The sequence below is a fragment of the Dreissena polymorpha genome, chromosome 6 (assembly GCF_020536995.1).
Source record: "Dreissena polymorpha isolate Duluth1 chromosome 6, UMN_Dpol_1.0, whole genome shotgun sequence".
Classification (NCBI taxonomy): Eukaryota; Metazoa; Mollusca; class Bivalvia; order Myida; family Dreissenidae; genus Dreissena; species Dreissena polymorpha.
This window is the reverse complement of record NC_068360.1, coordinates 57,017,529-57,038,725: the sequence shown is the minus strand read 5'-3', so window position 1 is coordinate 57,038,725 and position 21,197 is coordinate 57,017,529. Positions and strand designations below refer to the sequence as shown.

Genomic DNA, 21,197 nt, shown 5'->3' with positions numbered 1-21,197 from the left:
TGGTAATCAAAATGTCAATAAGAACATATAATTATTTCTAGTCCTGAAGTTTAAATAAAATAAAAAAAATACAATATTGTAAAAATTATGTGCATTATGACCAATGCCTGTTAAAAAAATATATGAGTCGCGTTCTGAGAAAACTTGGCTTAATGCATGTGCGTAAAGTGCCGTCCCAGATTAGCCTCAGGGACAACACTTTCCACCTAAACGTGATTTTTGGTAAGGAGGGACTTCCTTGAAACTAAAAATACCATAAAAGCGGAAAGTGTCGTCCCTGGTTAGCCTGTGCAGACTGCACAGGCTAATCTGGGACAACACTTTACGCACAGGCATTAAGCCCAGTTTTCTCAGAACGCGACTCGTATATTTTTATAAAACATTTTTTGTGTGAGCTGCATTAGGATATATTCTGTTTCTGTTCAATTGATCAGAGATTGATTGACAATGTTCCATTGATTAATTTGATCAATCAAATCTAAATATTATATATGAATTACTTAAGTATAAAATAGCGACAAAACAAGAAGGAACTGTGTGACAGTGATTAAAAAATGTTATAATTCATTCTGTTTAGCACCATTTAAACTTTTAAAAGATGTTTTAAAAGATGGCAACATCTCTTTTTCTGTGCATGCGCTGTACATGGTTTACATTGAAAGCAATTTTTGTTGAATGGGACTTACTTGACTCAGGTACGGCCCATCTAAATAAGAAGGGTGTTACTTTAGCATTATTCACAAGATGTTGAGAAGTTAATTTCACTTAATTGTTATTAATTCAGATGTTTAACAAGATAAACAATTAACATAAAATGTTTAATGGCCCTATTCCACTACAAAAAAAACCCAGGATTCGCTATGATTTATCACATTAATTGAATTGGGAAGACTTGTGACAGTCTACGATTCAGTTACGACACTGGTACGATTGAGTTACGACGAATGGTGGGGTTCTGTTGAATAGGGTCGGGATTTAATTAGAAGTTTAAGAATCTACTGCAACTGTACTGCAAACGATGCAGATCGATCATGACTAAGCTAGGACCTCACCAAATGCACCCATGAATAAGGGGCCAATATCTATTGATGTTGGTCATTATTAACAATGTGACCTACATTCTTCTGTGTTTATGGCCTCCGTTTCTTTTTTGGCGCCAAATCAAAATTGGAAGTACGACGAAGAGCAGCTGTAGTATTCTTCTATTGTATTTTTACTTATCCCTGCCCTTGCCTTTCCTTGCCGTTTTTATTATAAACAAATTACCTGTTATTCATACAAAGCCCTAACAACTGAATGACTGAAAACCGAGAAGCTCTGTTTATATACCACACACATTCTCCGAAAAACTGTTTAGTAACTAAATAGCGAGAATCTTAGCGGGCTTGCAACTCACTCGGGGTGAACTCGTGAGAGTCTTGACAAAGTGGTAGCTGATTCTAAGACAGATCACTTGATCACGGATTTCAGGATTGGGTCACGAATTACCTACGATTCCATTATGCCCAAGAACGCATAACGACGCTGTTATGAGTCAACTGCAACTAAATTCAGTCTTGGAGGTCCTGGCCAAATTTTAAACACGTTTAAAATCTGGCCACAATTTTTTGGGAGCTCACGAGTTGCAGGAATCACTTACGATCGACCCACGACTAGCTATGAATGAGTTAGGACCTTCGCCGATTGTGTTACGAATGTCCCCTACCTCAAAATATTGGAAATCAGGACAAATCGTAGAGAATCGGGTCTTAGTGGAATATCCCGATAACAATGAAATTTACACAAAGTCATTGAGTCAGTGAACTTCAATATGCGTTATCACTTTGTTTTTCAGTAAATAATTATTGTTTGCCGAAAATACTTTGATTACTCATGTCCACATGAAAGCCTTAATAAAGTCTGTAATCTGAGCTTTAATTAACTTACGACAGATGTGACTCTGTCACAGGAGGCCCATCTGCACTGAAACCTATAACACATAATTGAGTTTTACACAAAAAAACGACAGTGGTCAAACTCTTGACAAAAGCAAATATCGTTAATATGCAGAAATAACTATAAATAGATATGTTGAATTATAAAACTCTTGTAGTTATATATCACCCTAAATAGGTAGATAGGTAAATAAGTGCAATTGCTGTCACATAAGAACAAATAAAACAGGTTATCATAATAACCATCTGTCTGGTAATACAGTGTACACATGAATACATGAGTAAATCTATGCTGATTTTTTTAATTAAAGACTTTACCAAGGTTTACTTTATGACAGTGCTGTAATTACCGAATTGCATGCCATAGATTTGATTGATATTCAGACTTTAAAGGATTGACACTGTTAATCAGCTGTTTTAATGCTTGCTGATATCATTATTAAAACACTTAATTGCGCAATTTAAGAACGGTAAGCTGCCAAGTTCAAATGATCAGCTGTAATATAAATGTTGTCATATTCAGTACAATTCAGACTTTAATGATATTTAAGAATTTTATTGTAAAGATTTAATTGCCATTTTATGATTTATCATATGAAACTCAAAAGAACAATATGTGAAAATATGTAGGTGTTTATAACCACAAATATCTCTTTTTTTCCCGTTTCCAATTGTCAAAAATGCTTGACAAATATGCTCTAATTATATGACACAGTCACACATTTTATATCTGTTACCTGTGTTTCAAGCCAAGAACGGTGAGGCTAACACATGTTTTCAACAGTCAAACAAGCTAGATGACAAGGATGATAACCCCTGCACTGTGATCCCAAACAGTCACATAAGCTAGATGACCATGTCCCCTTTGCAAATTGTTTCTAACAGTCACACAAGCTAGATAATATGTCCCCTTCACTATGTTTACAAACAGCCGAACCAGCTAGATAATATGTCTTATTCACTGTGTTTTTAGCAGTCCCACCAGCTAGATAACCATGTTCCCTTCACTGTGTTTACAAACAGTCAAAAAAGCTAGACAACCATGTTCTGTTCACTGTGTTTCTAACAGTCACACAAGCTAGATAACCATGTTCCCTTCACTGTGCTTACAAACAGTCGAAAAAGCTAGACAACCACGTTTTGTTCACTGTGTTTCTAACAGTCACACAAGCTAGATAACCATGTTCTCTTCACAGAGTTTACAAACCGTCAAAAAGCTAGACAACCATGTTCTGTTCACTGTGTTTCTAACAGTCACACAAGCTAGATAACCATGTTCCCTTCACAGAGTTTACAAACTGTCAAAAAGCTAGACAACCATGTTCTGTTCAGTGTGTTTCTAACAGTTCACACAATCTCGATAACCATGTTTTCTCCATTGTATTTCCAGGTGCAAGTAGATGACCAGGTTGTGTTTGAGAGCATCAAGTCCCATGGACAGTACCTTCATGTGTCGAAAAATGTCCTTGGCACCGTGTCTGTCTACAGCAAAAAGTCAGTGTCTAGAATAGAGATTATGTCTTCATAAGTTAAATATAGAAATACTATTGTACTTGTTGTTGAATTGATTATAATCCGACTACCAATAGGTATTGGGAGGTTGAAGGGGAGGGAGGATAGTGTTCAACTATAAGAGATGACGAGTAGCATGCAAGAGCCATGATGATACCTGTTAGGTCAAGGTCAAACTTTGAGGTCAAAGCTCAAAATACAGCACTTCATGGTCAAAATTGGGCTTGTAAGCTCTATTACTTTACCAAGCATCAAAGGATTTGTAATATAACTTGACACAAATGTTCACCTGTAATGTAAAAAGTTGTGTCAAAGTAAACATGGATATGAAGGTCAAAGTCAAAGGTCATATTCATCACTTTAGTGTCAAAATATTCCTTTATAACTTGTTCATCCTAATGTGAATGGGAATTTTTAAAAATTAATGTCAAAATTTTTTAAAAATTAATGTCAAAATGAAAACTTACAAGGGATTGAAAATAAATTGTGCACAAAAACCACATTGTTCTTTGAAGGTCAATTGTTCCTTGAAGGTCAAACTTGAAGATCAAAAGTAAAAATGCTTTATTCAAATTATCAATGGACTCTGTCAGTGTCAAAGTGGCATGTAGTAGTATTAATCATTTTAAATGATAGCTCTTGATATTTACATGTAAAGATTACTACGTGTACTGAAGAGTGGTTAGTTGGAATGAGTTAACAAATAGACTGTCACTAGATTGAAGCATACCAGCAGAATAAGTATCCAATAGGCAGGGTTTTACATACATTGATATTTCTTAACAATGTTGATAATATCTTATAATATAGTAACATCTAGGTTGCTGTAGTGTAGTGGATATGGTGTCTGTCTAGTGACTGGGAGGTCATGGGCTCAATCCCCACTATCAGAGCGTTCTTTAGATCTCCTGCATAGGCACCTAGTACTGGTTCTAGTCCCAGGAAACTGACTCAAGAGCGAGTCAAATTAGCCTTTGGCTTTTGATGCAATTGAGCTGAATTAATCTTTCTAGTCCTTATATTTGATATTCAAATCAATGTTCAAAAATAGTTAATTGTATTCAGCAAGTGCAGTATTGAATTGGAATGAGAACAAAATGATCGCATGACATTTATAAAATAATGTTTTAATATGAGACTGACTGTATATAGGCTATTTAGAAGTCTGTTGTTACTTATTTGGCCATTGATTGGTTGTGGTCAGACAACAACTACCTCATGCTTTATTAGGGAGGATTCTCATTTATTATTTAAACAAACTGACATTTTTCAGCTTTGAGTTGAACCTCTCAATACATCAGTCTGGATTCACAATCATAAGAAAATACAAGCCCTCTCCTGAAGATGAGAAGAAAGTCAAGGTAACGTTGAATATGAGCCGTGCTCTGTTTACCCTTTGCATGCTGGGAAATTTGTCGTCTGCTAAAATGTCGTCTGCTCAATTTCTAAAATTAGCATTTTCTTATTTTTTTCAAAGAATACTATCAGAATAGCAAACAGTTTGGATCCTGATGAGACGCCACATTTTGTGGCGTCTCATCTGGATCCAAACTGTTTGCACAGGCCTTCAAAATTCGGTTCCCGCACTGAAAGAGTTAAAAGGGGGTTTAATGCTTGTGCGTAAAGTATCGTCCCAGATAAGCCTGCGTAGTCCGCACAAGTTAATCAGGGACAACACTTTCTGCCTAAACTGGATTTCTGCTAACAGGAGACTTTTTTTACGAAAAATGTCATAAAAGTGGAAAGTGTGGTCCCTTATTAGCCTGTGAGGACTGCATGTGGGACGACACGTTATGCACATGCATTAAACCCCCTTTTCACAGAACACAGTACTTTTTTTTTTCGCATTCAATATGTTTTCTTGTTCTTGTCAATAAGTGTGTGTGGGTTTAGGGCATCTTACTCCACACTGTACAAAGTTTACAAGCAATATATGCATATTGTATAACATTTAATACATTTTGCAATCAATAGGATTTCAAAAGTAATTGACCGGTGGACTGTGACACATGACTCCACATTTTCGTTTGTTCAATTGTTTGTAGAATTCTGTTGAAGTTTTAAATTTCTCTATAAATATGCATTTTCAGCTCACCTTAGCACAAATTGTGTTTTTAAGGCTTCTTTGATAATCTGGTGGTTCTCACTCAAACTTTTGCTATAAAATGAACTTGATGTGTTGATGATGTAAGAAAAGGAGTTATGGCTTCAATGAATTTAAACAGAATTGTATCTCTTTGTTTAATTTAAGAATATGGAAAAAAGTGTTTTCAATTCCTGTTACTGCTTGATGGATTTTTATTCAAATTCTGCAAATTTTGACAGCCACCAGTTTCTTTAAAAAAGAATTATGTCCATTTAATGTGTTGTCCTTATATAGTAGATCTGTCCGTGTCCAAATTTGTTTTGTTGGAGAATGAGTGTCTGTGACACCTTTCTAGTTTCCATGATAGAATTTGTACCCTCCTCATTATCAGATCATGAGATACTAATGATCCAAATTGAAAAACTTATGTCCAGCATGGGTATGACAAGCACATATTGGCACTTTATTTTGTTCAGATTTCAGAAGAAGGTCATTGTTTTGGTATGTTGATCTATCAGAGTGTTATTATATCAATTTCTTCTTCATGTGCTTTCAATAGATTAGTATATTTACAAAGCACTGGCAGCATCCATCAGTTTCACTGATATTTTTGTTAAAAAATGAACCAAGCTGTGAGAAAAAGGGTTTATTGCAATTGCAAAAAGTTTCTTTCGAGATGAGCCCCTGCAGTAAACACAGGCATATTAACCCTTAAAGCGCTGGAGCGGAATTTTAAAGGCCTTTGCAAACAGTTTGGATCCAGATGAGACGCCACAAAACGTGGCGTCTCATCTGGATCCAAACTGTTTGCTATTCTGATAGTATTCTTTGAAAAAAAATCGAAGGAAATGCTAATTTTAGAAATTCAGCAGACGACATTTTAGCAGATGACAAATTACCCAGCATGCAAAGGGTTAAGGACAACACTTTCCTCTTTTACAGAATTATTCGTTTTAGGAAAGCCTCCTATGAACAAAAATCCAGTGTGGGTGGAATGTGCTGTCCCTTATAAGGTTGTGCAGTCCACACAGGCTAATATGGGACAACACTTTCATCTTTATACAATGTTTTGTTTAAAGAAAATCTCTTTTAGAATAATCCAGTTCTGTCTGAAAGTGATGTCCCTGATGAGCTTGTGCAGTCCACATTGGGTAATCTGAGACAACACTTACCAGAAATTAAGGCACATGCATAAAGCCCAGTTTTCACAGAGGACGGCTCATAATATATGACATGATTCTTTAACCCTTTGCATGCTGGGAAATTTGTCGTCTGCTAAAATGTCTTCTGCTGCATTTCTAAAATTAGCATTTTTTTATATTTTTTTTCAAAGAATAGTATAAGAATAGCAAACAGTTTGGATCATGATGAGACGCCACGTTCTGTGGCGTCTCATCTGGATCCAAACTGTTTGCAAAGGCCTTCAAAATTCGATTCCAGCACTGAAAGGGTTAACCGGCTGGGGACATTGTGCGGCTCAATTGTTTAAAAACCAATCCTCTATACCATGTAACATTCAAGACTGGTTGTTGACATTATGCGGCTCTTTTGCTTGGAGCAGTTATATGTACATATATGTTAAAATGTACCATTTTACTACAGGCTGGGGACATTGTGCGGTTTTATCATAAGGAGATGGAGGCTTACATGGTGGCAGAGGGTCTTTTTGACGACGTACTCACAGAAGATGGTGGGATATTGACCTTTCTTTGAAACATGTAGATTTTACTTAGGCAAAAAAAACAACAAATATTTGTGATTCCACTTAGTCTGGGAACAGAGAATAAATACTGAAGTGTTAATCATTATTGTTAATTCCTGATTTATTTTAAAATCTATATTATACATCTTTTTTAGAGCAGTGGTATCTTCTCCAGAATTTGCTATTTTACCAACAAATTTATTTACTGATTTCTGACTGACTGGTTATTTGGCAGTGCACTTGAGGATGCGTCCAGTTGACCAGTCTAACCCCAAGACGCTGTTTCCTAGCAGTTCTGCTGTCACATACTGGCAGATAGAGCTACAGGAGGGCAGCACTGCTGGTAGGTCCTCTCTGCATGGTGTTGACCATTTACCTCTGAGATACCCACTTTGACCCCTTTAAAGTCACTTATATTATCATCCATAGTTAAAGCCTTTTCTTCTTACTTCTTATTTTAAAGGCTTTATTTCCTACCCTTAGAAACTGATGAGCAGCAAACAACACAAGACCTTAACAGCCTGTGAGTTATTCGCAGGCTGTTCTGGTTTTATGTTGGTTGCATATAGCCCCTTTAACTTTGTTTCATAGTGGGAAAGGGATCAGGTTACAGTATGCTTATTACATGAGTCATGCAATTCTATACTCTCTAAACACATCGTGTTGATTTAGTGTACAAATTATCCCCCCCCCCCAAAAAAAAATGTGGTAACACTGGCTTTTTGCATCTCAAAGCACAAATTCGAATAAAAAAGCATATTTTAGACAACTTGTATGTCTATTTGATTGTTGTATGAGTACCTTATCTGGTAATTTAACTGATTGTTATCACTTGGTTCATGGTTTCCATATGGATTTCCCCTAAAATCTACAAACTGGAAAATGGAAGCCATTATTGCTTATCATAGGACATTCTGAAATATGTTTGTGTACACATGTCTAATTTGTAGATCAGGCAACAGAAATATGTTGAATTACATAAATACAAGTTGTTTCCTGCACTGTCAATCAATATGATATTCTTTTCTCAACTTGTATGAAGGAAGAGCAATAATGTTCAACAAGAAATCACTGGTTGAACATCAGACCCAATAGTATAGAACATGAAGGTTTAAAAAGGTTAGCGAGAAAAAATGTTATAAAAAACAACAAGTATAAATTTGGATACATGTCAAATTCTTTCTTGCAAATTGTATGTCATGTCTTTTAAGTCCTGTTATTTATTCAGCTTATAATTAGGGCTGGATATTAAAGGTAGTCGGACTGTCCAGGGCAACCAAATTGTTAGTCGGGACAAGTAAATAAGAATTTGCTAGTCTGACGGGACAAGTGGTCGTTATAATTTAATTGCCTTTAAATGCCTTTAAATCTGTTATTTCTGTGGAGTAATTACAAAACTTTTTGATTATATTTGTTAACGTTACAACAACAAAGCGCGAGATATTCCGATATTTCTATGTGGTACTACACAGTACTGTTCACAAGGGAAGCAACCCTGAACATTTTTCTTGGCTAAGATAACAAGAATATTCTCCCTTGTAAAGAATATGCATTTTACGACAGCGGTACATACCGATCTTACAGACAATTAACGTCAGTGAGTTGTGTTAATGTTGTTTAAAATATAAGTTCAGTAATGTACATATACATCACTTTGAACATTTTCGGCTTTATGGTGGCAAAACACAAGTTTTTGTCATGTATTATGGCTTTGTATAATGTTTAAAAATCAATAATCTTGAGTTTTCCTGTTAATCTAGTCAGTTCTTTTTGTATTGATATTGCCTACAATTATGTAAACATGTATTTTGAACGATTAAAGTCTTTATGATTTGAGCATTTTGTATTATTTCATTATTTTGCAAAGTACGGAGCAGAATAAAATATAATGGTCAGGACAAGTTGCTTTTTGGTCAGGACAAGTGAAATTTTGGTCTACTTGTCCAACCAGACAAGTGTCTTCAAAAGTTAATGTCAAGCCCTGCTTATAATGCTGTTCAAAAAAAAGATATGGATGTCTGGTTGACCCTAAATGCAACACATTGAACTTATTTTTCACCAAAGTTAAACATTTTTTTACCCTTAAAAATGTCTCTGTAGTTTAATGTTGTCCTATTTCTAAGAATGCTTGCTGACAAAACATTGTGGTATGGTGGCTTGGACAATCTGATTGCAATTCTTTTGAAATGTTTTTTGTGTATAAAATGGAGAAGCGCAATGTGATTTATAACAAACTAAGTAAAAAGTGTGTAAAGCTCTGTTGACAATAAAATCTTGTTTTTTACAACAACAAGAATAACAACTAGACCAAAAATCAAAATAATAACAACAATGATGATAATAATGGTAATTATAATATATTATATTATATATATATATATATAAATATAAATATATATATATATATATATATATATATATATATATATATATATATATATATATATATATATATATATATATATATATATATGAGAAATTGTGTGGGAAAACAGAGTTAAATGCATTTCCTTAAAAGGTTGTCACAGATCAGGGGACACTTTGAAGGTGTTTAAAAAAAAAATTCAAACTTCTTAGAAAAAAAATCGTGTTTGAGCAGAAAATATATTCCCCAATTAGCCTGTGCAGAAGACACAGGATATTCTGGGAGGACACTTAACCCGCATGCGTTAACCCTTTACCTCTCAGAAGCAAAATAAAAATGGCTTTGTGCAAACAGCATAAAACCAGAACAGCATGGGAATAACTCACAGTCTGTTCAGGTTTCATGCTGTTTGCTGCTCATGAGTATGTAAGGGTTGGAAATGAAGACTTTAAAACTTGTTTCTAGTAAGAAAGTTTTTTAATTAAATGTAACTTTCTTAGGGACTACAAATGTGTGAAAATACGTATCTAAGTGGTACAGGGTTAAGCCTGGTATCTGAGAGTTAGGCTCATATTGATTATAATAGTTGACACAGTGCTGGATAAGAGGCTCATTTTGATTATAACAGTTGACACAGTGCCGGATTAGAGGCTCATATTGATTATAACAGTTGACACAGTGAGGCTCATATTGATTATAACAGTTGACACAGTGAGGCTCATATTGATTATAACAGTTGACACAGTGCCGGATTAGAGGCTCACATTGATTATAACAGTTGACACAGTGCCGGATTAGAGGCTCATATTGATTCTAACAGTTGACACAGTGCCAGATTAGAGGCTCATATTGATTATAACAGTTGACACAGTGTCGGATTAGAGGCTCATATTGATTATTACAGTTGACACAGTGCCAGATTAGAGGCTCATATTGATTATAACAGTTGACACAGTGCCGGATTAGAGTCTCATATTGATTATAACAGTTGACACAGTGCCAGATTAGAGGCTCATATTGATTATAACAGTTGACACAGTGCCGGATTAGAGGCTCATATTGATTAAAACAGTTGACACAGTGCCAGATTAGAGGCTCATATTGATTATAACAGTTGACACAGTGCCGGATTAGAGGCTCACATTGATTATAACAATTGACACAGTGCCGGATTAGAGGCTCATATTGATTATAACAGTTGACACAGTGCCGGATTAGAGGATCTTATTGATTATAACAGTTGACACAGTGCCCGATTAGAGGCTCATATTGATTATAACAGTTGACACAGTGCCAGATTAGAGGCTCATATTGATTATAACAGTTGACACAGTGCCGGATTAGAGGCTCACATTGATTATAACAGTTGACACAGTGCCGGATTAGAGGCTCATATTGATTATAACAGTTGACACAGTGCCGGATTAGAGGCTCATATTGATTATAACAGTTGACACAGCTAGGCTCATATTGATTATAACAGTTGACACAGTGAGGCTCATATTAATTATAACAGTTGACACAGTGCCGGATTAGAGGCTCATATTGATTATAACAGTTGACACAGTGCCGGATTAGAGGCTCATATTGATTATAACAGTTGACACAGTGAGGCTCATATTGATTATAACAGTTGACACAGTGAGGCTCATATTGATTATAACAGTTGACACAGTGAGGCTCATATTGATTATAACAGTTGACACAGTGCCAGATTAGAGGCTCATATTGATTATAACAGTTGACACAGTGCCGGATTAGCAGTGTGGAGGCCCATAGGCAGAAAAACGTATGGGGCCCACACGGTGGTGTTGTTTTTGTTGTGGCAACAGTTAACCTTTATGGATATTATAAAAAGTAATTATAAAATGAAGTCATATCAAATATGAGTGAATATTCAAATAATTATCCGATATGTAAAATATGTTTACTCATGAATAATAATTCCTTAACCTCGGCGAGAATACCCTTTTGCAGTTTTTTTTTTTTTTTCATAAGGTCAGGTTTTCATGGGGCTCCTAAAAGTCGCGGGGCTTATATACAGTTGCCTAATCTGCATACTGGATAATCTGGGACATAGTTTACATGTTTACCATCTAGGAATGTTCATGCGCTCTATTCCCCTGCAGGTGGCGTCCTGAAATGGGAGCAGCAGTGCCGCCTGATGCACATGTGCACACGCAAGTACCTGTGTGTGGACCAGGGGGGCAAGGTGACCCTAACGTCAGACCATCAGGACCCAAAGACGGTGTTCAGACTCCACCCTGTCATGAGGGTACGTCCATGTCCCTGTTGGCCTGTTATTATGTATATATTATTATAAAATAAATCCATAAATGTGTTGTGTAGCCTGATGCTCTGTTTGTCTCACTTTATAGTCAAAAAGGGGCAGCTATATGGTAAGTGTGCACCATAATTGGGGATAGAAATGAACACAATATTGGCCACTGCTGGGCATTTCTCTGCAGACAGATGCTTGTGGGCCAGGTTAACTTATGTATGGCTCAATATTCTGAATGACCCTGCAATTTCCTGTCCAGACTTTTTCCTCCAATGCATTAGGAAACAGGGTACATTCGGTTTACATGTCCATATTTGCTTTTCATTTGGTGCACAGAGCAAAATTTTATTACTTCTGTAAATTTTCTTTAGCTTGTTTCAAATTCTAAGACACCTGTTCAATGTGTTTTTGCTGTCAGGAGAGTGATGACATCCCACAGGACAGTTACTGCAGGATGGAGCATGTTGTATCGGGTCAATGGATGCACGCATGCACAGGTAGGTTATTAGGGGCAAAGGTTTAAACCTGAATATTGTTGCTTCATGGTATTTGAAGCAAAGGTTAAAACCTCAATATTGTTGCTACATGGTATTGAAAGCAAAGGTTCAAACCTAACTATTGTTGCTACATGGTATTGAAAGCAAAGGTTTAAACCTAACTATTGTTGCTACATGGTATTGAAAGCAAAGGTTTAAACCTAACTATTGTTGCTACATGGTATTGGAAGCAAAGGTTTAAACCTAACTATTGTTGCTACATGGTATTGAAAGCAAAAGTTTAAACCTAACTATTGTTGCTACATGGTATTGAAAGCAAAGGTTTAAACCTAACTATTGTTGCTACATGGTATTGAAAGCAAAAGTTTAAACCTAACTATTGTTGCTACATGGTATTGAAAGCAAAGGTTTAAACCTAACTATTGTTGCTACATGGTATTGGAAGCAAAGGTTTAAACCTAACTATTGTTGCTACATGGTATTGAAAGCAAAAGTTTAAACCTAACTATTGTTGCTACATGGTATTGAAAGCAAAGGTTTAAACCTAACTATTGTTGCTACATGGTATTGAAAGCAAAGGTTTAAACCTAACTATTGTTGCTACATGGTATTGAAAGCAAATGTTCAAACCTAACTATTGTTACTACATGGTATTGGAAGCAAAGGTTTAAACCTAACTATTGTTGCTACATGGTATTGAAAGCAAATGTTCAAACCTAACTATTGTTGCTACATGGTATTGGAAGCAAAGGTTTAAACCTAACTATTGTTGCTACATGGTATTGAAAGCAAACGTTTAAACCTAACTATTGTTGCTACATGGTATTGAAAGCAAAGGTTTAAACCTAACTATTGTTGCTACATGGTATTGGAAGCAAAGGTTTAAACCTAACTATTGTTGCTACATGGTATTGAAAGCAAAAGTTTAAACCTAACTATTGTTGCTACATGGTATTGAAAGCAAAGGTTTAAACCTAACTATTGTTGCTACATGGTATTGAAAGCAAAGGTTTAAACCTAACTATTGTTGCTACATGGTATTGAAAGCAAATGTTCAAACCTAACTATTGTTACTACATGGTGTTGAAAGCAAATGTTCAAACCTAACTATTGTTGCTACATGGTATTGAAAGCAAAGGTTTAAACCTAACTATTGTTGCTACATGATATTTAAAGTATTTCAAGCATGGGGTTCATAAAGCAATTATTATGGCAAATGTTCATTTTGTGAACCCTTGAATAAAACTTATGCCTTAGCTTTTCATTGTACAGTGTAAAGTACAGTATTTCCTAGAGTTGACATACTGCGCCCCGCAAGAATGCAATACATCATGCTTGTTATACATTATTAAACCTTTCTCATTCATTGGCTAACTGAAAATGGCTATATGCAACCAGCATAAAACCAGAACAGCCTGTGAGTAACTTGCATTCTGTTCAGGTTTTATGCTTTTTGCTTCTCATCAGTATCTTATGGTTTGAAATGGAGCCTGTAAAACTTGAAACTATAAAGAACAGTCTTTTATTTAATAAGAACTTCAAAAGGAACACAAACACGTCAAATGCATTTCTGAATGGGAACATATTTCCTTGCTGTTGTAGAGAAGTATAGTAAGAAGAAGCAGGAGGAGGCAGCAAAAACCGACAGCAAGTCCATGGTGTCCCTCAAGTGGAGCAAGGCCCAGCTCAGGAGGGTGAGTACATGCAGGAAGAGCTATAGGATTGTAGTATAAAATGAGAAGCCTTCTGAGAAAACTTGGCTTATAAAATGAAATGCATTCTGGGAAACTGGGTTTATTACATGTGCATTGCTTTGCTTGCAATAAAAAATGATTTAAAAGGTATTAACGCAAGAAATAGTTTAGCTTTGTTTTTGGAAAACTTGGCCTTATGCATGTACATAAATTATCATCCCAGATGAGCTTGTTCAGTCTGAGACAACCCTTTCTGCTTTAATTGCATTTGTTATTTATAGGATGGAACTTATAAATGGAAATCCAGTTTAGGCAGAGAGAATCTTAAAGATAAGCCTGTGCAGTGCACACAGGCTTATCTGGGACAACAATTTAGGAACATACCTTAAGCCTGGGGTTCCCAGATACTGCTCATGATGATACTGTTTATCGCATATTTCATCGCAAGCAAACAATGCAGGAGAGTGGAAACATAAATAAAATGACACTTTTATGAGTTTTTACAACAAATGCATACAATAGATGATTAGGAAACATGAAGTAAGTATTATGAAACACAAAAGAATGATGTTGGTATTGGGGGCATTATACTTGTGCTCAGGGTCTCTATTTGAACAAACTTCAATAATTTCAAAAACTTAAGGAGGAAGAAGGCAAACAAAGATTTTTACACAATATTGTGTACCAGGTAATTACGTGTATTTGAAATATACTTCTAACATCTATGAAAATGTCATCATAGCTCTGATGTTATATTTTAGCCATGCTGTGGGGAAAAGTGGTTTAAAACATTTGTGTAAAGGGTCGTCCAATATTAGCCTGTGCTGTCCGCACAGGCTTAGAAAGGACAACACTTTCCACTTTTATTGTATTTTTGTTTCAAAGTACTTAAAATTCAGTGTAGGCTCCGATACCACACTTATCAGTGTGCTTTAAGCCCTGTTTTCCCAGAGGGAAGATCATAAATATTTCTAGTAATATCAATATTTTCATACTCTGTTTGCCCCGCAGATCTCTGTTGTGGATGAGAAGCAGTATGATGATGCATTCACGCTGCAGTCAGTGGACCAGGGCCTTGAGGAGATCTTCAACTTTATGGCCGGAATGGTGCCATTTATACAGAAAGTGGTAGCAGATGTAAGTGAAAACTGGTAGTAGATGTAAGGAAAAACTGGTAGCAGATGTAAGTTGAAACTGGTAGCAGATGTTAGTTGAAACTGGTAGTAGACATAAATGGAAAATGGTAGCAGATGTATGTGGAGACTGGTAGCTGACTTAAGTAGGAACTAGTAGCATACTTAAGTAGAAACTGGTAGCAGATTTAAGTGGAAACTGGTAGCAGACGTAAGTGGAAACGGGTAGCAGATGTAAGTGGAAACTTGTAGCAGATGTAAGTGGAAACTGGTAGCAGACATAGGTGAGAACTGGTAGCAGATGTAAGTGGAAATTGGTAGCAGACGTAAGTGGAAACTGGTAGCAGATGTAAGTGGAAACTGGTAGCAGACAGAAGTGGAAACTAGTAGCAGACATAACTAAAAACTGGTAGAAGAAGTAAGTGGAAACTGGAAGCAGACTTTAGTAAAAACTAGTAGCAGATGTAAGTGGAAACTGGTAGCAGATGTAAGTGGAAACTGGTAGCAGACATAAGTTGAAACTAATAGCAGATGTGAGTGAAAACTGGTAGCATATGTAAGTGGAAACTGGTAGCAGATGTAAGTGGAAACTGGAAGCAGACATAAGTGGAAACTGGTAGCCGATGTAAGTGGAAACTGGTAGCAGATGTAAGTGGAAACTGGTAGCAGATGTAAGTGGAAACTGGAAGCAGATGTAATTGGAAACTGGTAGCATTTGTAAGTGGAAACTGGTAGAAGATGTAAGTGGAACTGGTAGCAGACGTAAGTGGAAACTGGTAGTAAAAGTAAGTAAAAACTCTAAGTAGAAGTAAGTGGAAACTGGTAGCAGACATAAGTAAAACTGGTAGCAGAAGTAAGTAACATCTGGTAGCAGATGTATGTGGAATAGCAGACTAATGTAGAAACTGGTAGCAGACATAAGTGGAAACTGGAAGCAGATGTAAGTGGAAACTGGTAGCATTTGTAAGTGGAAACTGGTAGCAGATGTAAGTGAAACTGGTAGCAGACGTAAGTGGAAACTGGTAGTAGAAGTAAATAAAAACTGTTAGTAGAAGTAAGTGGAAACTGGTAGCAGACATAAGTAAAACTGGTAGCAGAAGTAAGTAACATCTAGTAGCAGATGTATGTGGAAAAGCAGACTTAAGTAGAAACTGGTAGCAGACATAAGTGGAAACTGGTAGCAGACATAAGTGGAAACTGGTAACAGATTAAATAAAAACTGGTAGCAGAAGTAAGTAAAAACTGGTAGCAAACATGAGTGGAAACTGGAAGCAGACATAAGTGGAAACTGGCAGCAGACAAAAGTGGTAACTGGTAGCAGAAGTAAGTAAAAAATGTCAGAAGACGTAAGTTAAAAGAGCTGGTAGCAGTCATAAGTGGAAACTGGAAGCAGACTTTAGTAGAAACTGGTAGCAATCATAAGTAAAAACTGGTAGCAGACTTTAGTAGAAACTGGTAGCAGACATAAGTTAAAACTGGTAGCAGACTTTAGTAGAAACGGGTAGCAGACATAAGTAAAAACTGGTAGCAGATCTAAGTTGAAACTGGTAGCAGACATAAGTAAAAACTGGTAGCAGACGTAAGTGGAAATTGGTAGCAGACATAAGTGGAAATTGGTAGCAGACATAAGTGGAAATTGGTAGCAGACATAAGTGGAAACTGGTAGCAGATGTTAGTGGAAACTGGTAGCAGACATAAGTGGAAACTAGTAGCAGACATAAGTAAAAACTAGTAGCAGAAGTAAGTGGAAACTGGTAGCAGACATTAGTGGAAACTGGTAGCAGACATAAGTCGAAACTGGAAGCAGACTTTAGTAGAAACTGGTAGCAGACATAAGTAAAAATTGGTAGCAGATCTAAGTTGAAACTGGTAGCAGATGTAAGTGGAAACTGGTAACAGACATAAGTGGAAACATGTAGCAGATATTAGTGGAAACTGGTAGCAGACATAAGTGGAAACTGGTAGCAGACATAAGTGGAAACTGGTGGCAGATGTAAGTGGAAACTGGTAGCAGATGTAAGTGGAAAGTGGTAGCAGACGTAATTGGAAACTGGTAGCAGATGTAAACAGAAACTGGTTGAGGACTTAAGTAGAAACTGGTAGCAGACGTTAGCGGAAAATGGTAGCAGATGTTAGTAGAAATTTGGTCCCGTTAAGACATAAACTGGTAGCTGACAACAATAGAAACATGGTCCCCTTTAGAAAGAAACTTGTGACACATGTCACCAGAAACATGGCCATCTTTATACATATATATGTAGGAACAGTTACAATTGGAGCTTACAATTTCCAGCCCTTCTCCAGCCCCACAGACAAAAAAATAAAGCACTGACAGCTGGGAATGACAGTTGGTGACCAAAGAAAAAGAATGAGCTCATTTTATTTTATCGTGCCAGCTCACTCAGTATGTCCATAGCAAAAACAAGAAGACTTTTGTTGATAGTAGTGAATTGTAAATTTGATGGGACCTTTTTGTAGAATAAATTTGTGGATTTTTAGTTTGTTAAAAAAAGGGGTCAGTCATTTTCTGACGTGATTTTGTTAAATTCGTTGATCAGTCGACCCAAGAAATCCATGCAAATTTATGTCCCGGGAATCATAATGATTTCACATGATACACATGTACTGACTCAATACCTGCATAAAAAAGGAGTTGTCTGATTTATAGGTTAACACATACCTTACTACTCTTTTAACAATTTTAAGGCATGATTGGTTTGCATATACAATTTATATTTGTGGAAATTCCTATTGTACTGTACTGTATTTTGTTATGACTTTCATTTTATATTTGCAGAAGAAAAATGGCGTGATTCTGAATGCAAAAGCTGCCCACAAGGTTATTACAGTAAGTGAGGCTGAACCATACGATCTGTTAGTAACTGTTATTTTTCCAATGCTCTCACCAGGCATTGTCAGTAACTTTTTTTTGCACATCCTAACACCAGGGCCTGTTGGTAACAGATGTTTTTAGATTTCTTACACAAGGGCCTTTCAGTAACACATGTTTTTCCAATGCATACATATGGGGCTGTTAGTAACTCATGTTTTCCTAATGCTTACACCAGGGCCTGTCAGTAACACATGTTTTTTCCGTTGCTAATGCCAGTTTGCCAGTAACACATGTTTTTCGAAAACTTACTCCAGGGCCTGTCAGAGATTGCTGTGTTCATGATTGTGGGTGGAGAGCCGGTCAAGCAGCGGCAGAAACTGATGAGGAACCTTCGGATGGTGGAGCTACTAATTGGACTTCTCAAATGTCCTTTCAACGGTGCAGACCAGTAGTATGTTATATCTTTCTTCCTAAGGAGCAAAATTAAAAACAGCCATATGCAATCAGCATAAAACCAGAATAGCCTGCATGTAACATTTTTTTATCATGTTTATCATTATGAAACTATGTAATTCCTTTTCATCTTTTTGTTTTTCTATAAGTTACTTGACAACATTTAACATCTTAAATGTTTTCATTTGTCAGAAACAATGTTCTTGATGTCAATTCTATTATACAGGCTAGTTTATTTGGTATGCAGCACAGAACTATAAAACTGTGGACGTTTTTTAAAATTGAATCCAAGCTCTTCATAACAAACAGTGCTGCCCTTCTCAAAATAAAATACACTTTTTAACAAAATACGCTTTAAAAAGTGTATTTTTTCTGCATTTTTACCGAAAAGTGTATTTTTTCTGCATTTTTTTCATAATTAAGTGCACTAAAGTGCATTTTTTCTGTATTTTCATTATCTTTAAGTGTATTTTACTGTACTTTAAGTGTATCTTCTGTAGACAAAGTGCATCTTTTTATGCAATAAGTGCATTTTTTCAATGAAGTGCATTTTTTGTGCATATTAGTGTATCTTCTGATTTGCAAAAAAAATATTCTTTCTGTACAAGTGTAGTTTTAGTGCATCTTCATAAAAAAGAGCAACACTATAGCAAATAACTGAAGTTAAAGGACAGAGATATAGTGTTTAATAGGAGGATTGTACTGAATTCTTTTTTATCTTCACATAATGTTTATGGTCTTATTATTACAATTTGTCTGCTCATAAAATATGTGATTCAGTAGAGCAGCTTTTAAAGGGAAAAGTACAACTAAATCAGGCTGTGGGTAAATAATTAAAAATATTGAAAGTGTCAAAAAAATTATGTGGTCTTGCCAGAATCAATTATATCTTCACAACATAAAAAACAAGTATTTGAACTTTCTTACACTGATATTTAACCCCAATTCAATTAATGTCTACCACATTGACTATTAACATACATTTTAAAAGACAATTTAAATAATATTTATAATATTATATTTATTTCCTAACACCATTCAGTATGTTATATTGAAATATTCACAATTAAATATAATATGCTAAGTGTGCTGTGTATTATTCAATAAATATCAGATAAGATCAGGATCAGATAAGAGATCAATTAGCATCATAAACACTAATCCCTATCAGTGCTCCATCTAGCCAAAACAAAGGGGTGTTTATAGAATTTTGATTGGTTCTGGGACCATCTATTTGAAAACAAACCACTTTTGATTGGTTGGAGCACAGCAAGTTATTTGGAGCACAGGAAGTTATTTTTGTAAACAATTTGGTTTCAGCAACTTAAATTGAGCTAAATTTTTAGGTATAATTCAGCAACATTAATTCTAGTGTCAAATGTCTTGAAATTCTTTCAGCACATGAACTATTGTGTGATGAAAACAATGTGTATTTACTACAATGTGTAAATCAACAATAAGTTTGTTGCAAAGAAGATTCAAAGTGGGTGGTTAAAGTGATCAACAACTGCCGTTTTTGTTTTTTTGGAATGCTGAAGAACAGCTGTAACAGGTTTGTATTTTCATTTCTGCATCTCTTTTTAATTAAATTAATTATGATCATTATCATATTTATGTATTGTCACTGGGAAATGTAACTGGATGAGTAAATGTAATGCAATTTTAAGGAAAAAAACACCATTTGAATTATTATGGCTGTATTTTATGGTTATTGTCATCTTAAAATTTATTTATACCTATTTCTTGTCATTAATGAACAGATTTCTTTCCCCCATATTTAATCAGAACTTTAATATTTTATATTTGAAGGTTAAACCGCAAGGTGAAATTTACATTGATCGGAAGATCCATTGGACAGAATGTGCATCATCGCCTGCCAAAAAAGGGAGCAAAAAGGGGACTACCTGATGTATGGACATGTATACCAGGCCAACTTGAGGGGAACAGGAGTGGGAAACCGTGCCCTGTAGCTTGTCCTTGACCAAGAAAAGATGGATTTGTTGAGAGGTAAAACTATATAATAAAGGTTATTGCAATTCAAAGAAGTCACACTTCCGACCAGTCCACACAGCCAAAGGAGACCACATATATTAGTACATTTATTAACAGTATTTTCTATCAAACGTAATTTCTTTAAATTATTTATGAAAAGCGTTAAGTCACATGTGATCACGAGATTAAAATTGCAAAAATAAACAAACAAAAACAACAAGCCAACAAACTTGTTTTGATTTAAATTTATGATATTTATAGCAACTGTTGAACAAGATTACCATAACAGCAATATTTAACACTTACATTATAAAATATCTTTCAGGACCTGATCTCAAATGAGATCATGCACGAGAAGCGCCTCGCAGACCATGACAGTAGTATTCAGACCTGATCAGCTGGTGAAGTGCTCTATAAAGGGTTGTTTATGAATGCATTCTTTGTAAGGAACAGTGTATAACAACAAATATAGTGACAGGGGCTAAGCTGCTAAATATTGTCAGCATGTATGCAGTGATTTTCTTTGGAAATTCAAAACAACCTGTACGTACTGGCTCTCAGAAGGGCATGTTTTAGCGCAATAATGAACAAAAAAAGGAAGATCTTAAAAATAAGGTATAGATTTATATAAATTTCATGAATACTGTTCATTTATCATATATTAGGATCCAGAATATGATTGAATTAAATGTACTGCTTTTGTCCATATTAAAAA

The 21,197-nt window shown here is 35.6% G+C and overlaps 1 protein-coding gene and 1 long non-coding RNA gene across 2 annotated transcripts in view; both read left to right on the top strand.

Annotated features, from left to right (window-relative positions):
• The window catches only part of LOC127833498 (inositol 1,4,5-trisphosphate receptor type 2-like), a 183,782-nt gene that overhangs the window by 23,743 nt on the left and 138,842 nt on the right, over positions 1-21,197 (top strand). The window contains exons 7-16 of the mRNA XM_052358786.1: positions 3,325-3,428; positions 4,720-4,807; positions 7,135-7,222; positions 7,470-7,577; positions 11,729-11,874; positions 12,299-12,377; positions 13,980-14,071; positions 15,083-15,208; positions 18,002-18,052; positions 18,352-18,488. Of these exons, the coding sequence (XP_052214746.1) occupies positions 3,325-3,428; positions 4,720-4,807; positions 7,135-7,222; positions 7,470-7,577; positions 11,729-11,874; positions 12,299-12,377; positions 13,980-14,071; positions 15,083-15,208; positions 18,002-18,052; positions 18,352-18,488 (1,019 nt within the window). The remainder of the gene's footprint in view (positions 1-3,324; positions 3,429-4,719; positions 4,808-7,134; positions 7,223-7,469; positions 7,578-11,728; positions 11,875-12,298; positions 12,378-13,979; positions 14,072-15,082; positions 15,209-18,001; positions 18,053-18,351; positions 18,489-21,197) is intronic.
• On the top strand, positions 20,351-21,000 carry LOC127833503 (uncharacterized). The gene is made up of 2 exons (XR_008027446.1): positions 20,351-20,497; positions 20,808-21,000. It is a non-coding gene; the product is annotated as an uncharacterized LOC127833503 (long non-coding RNA).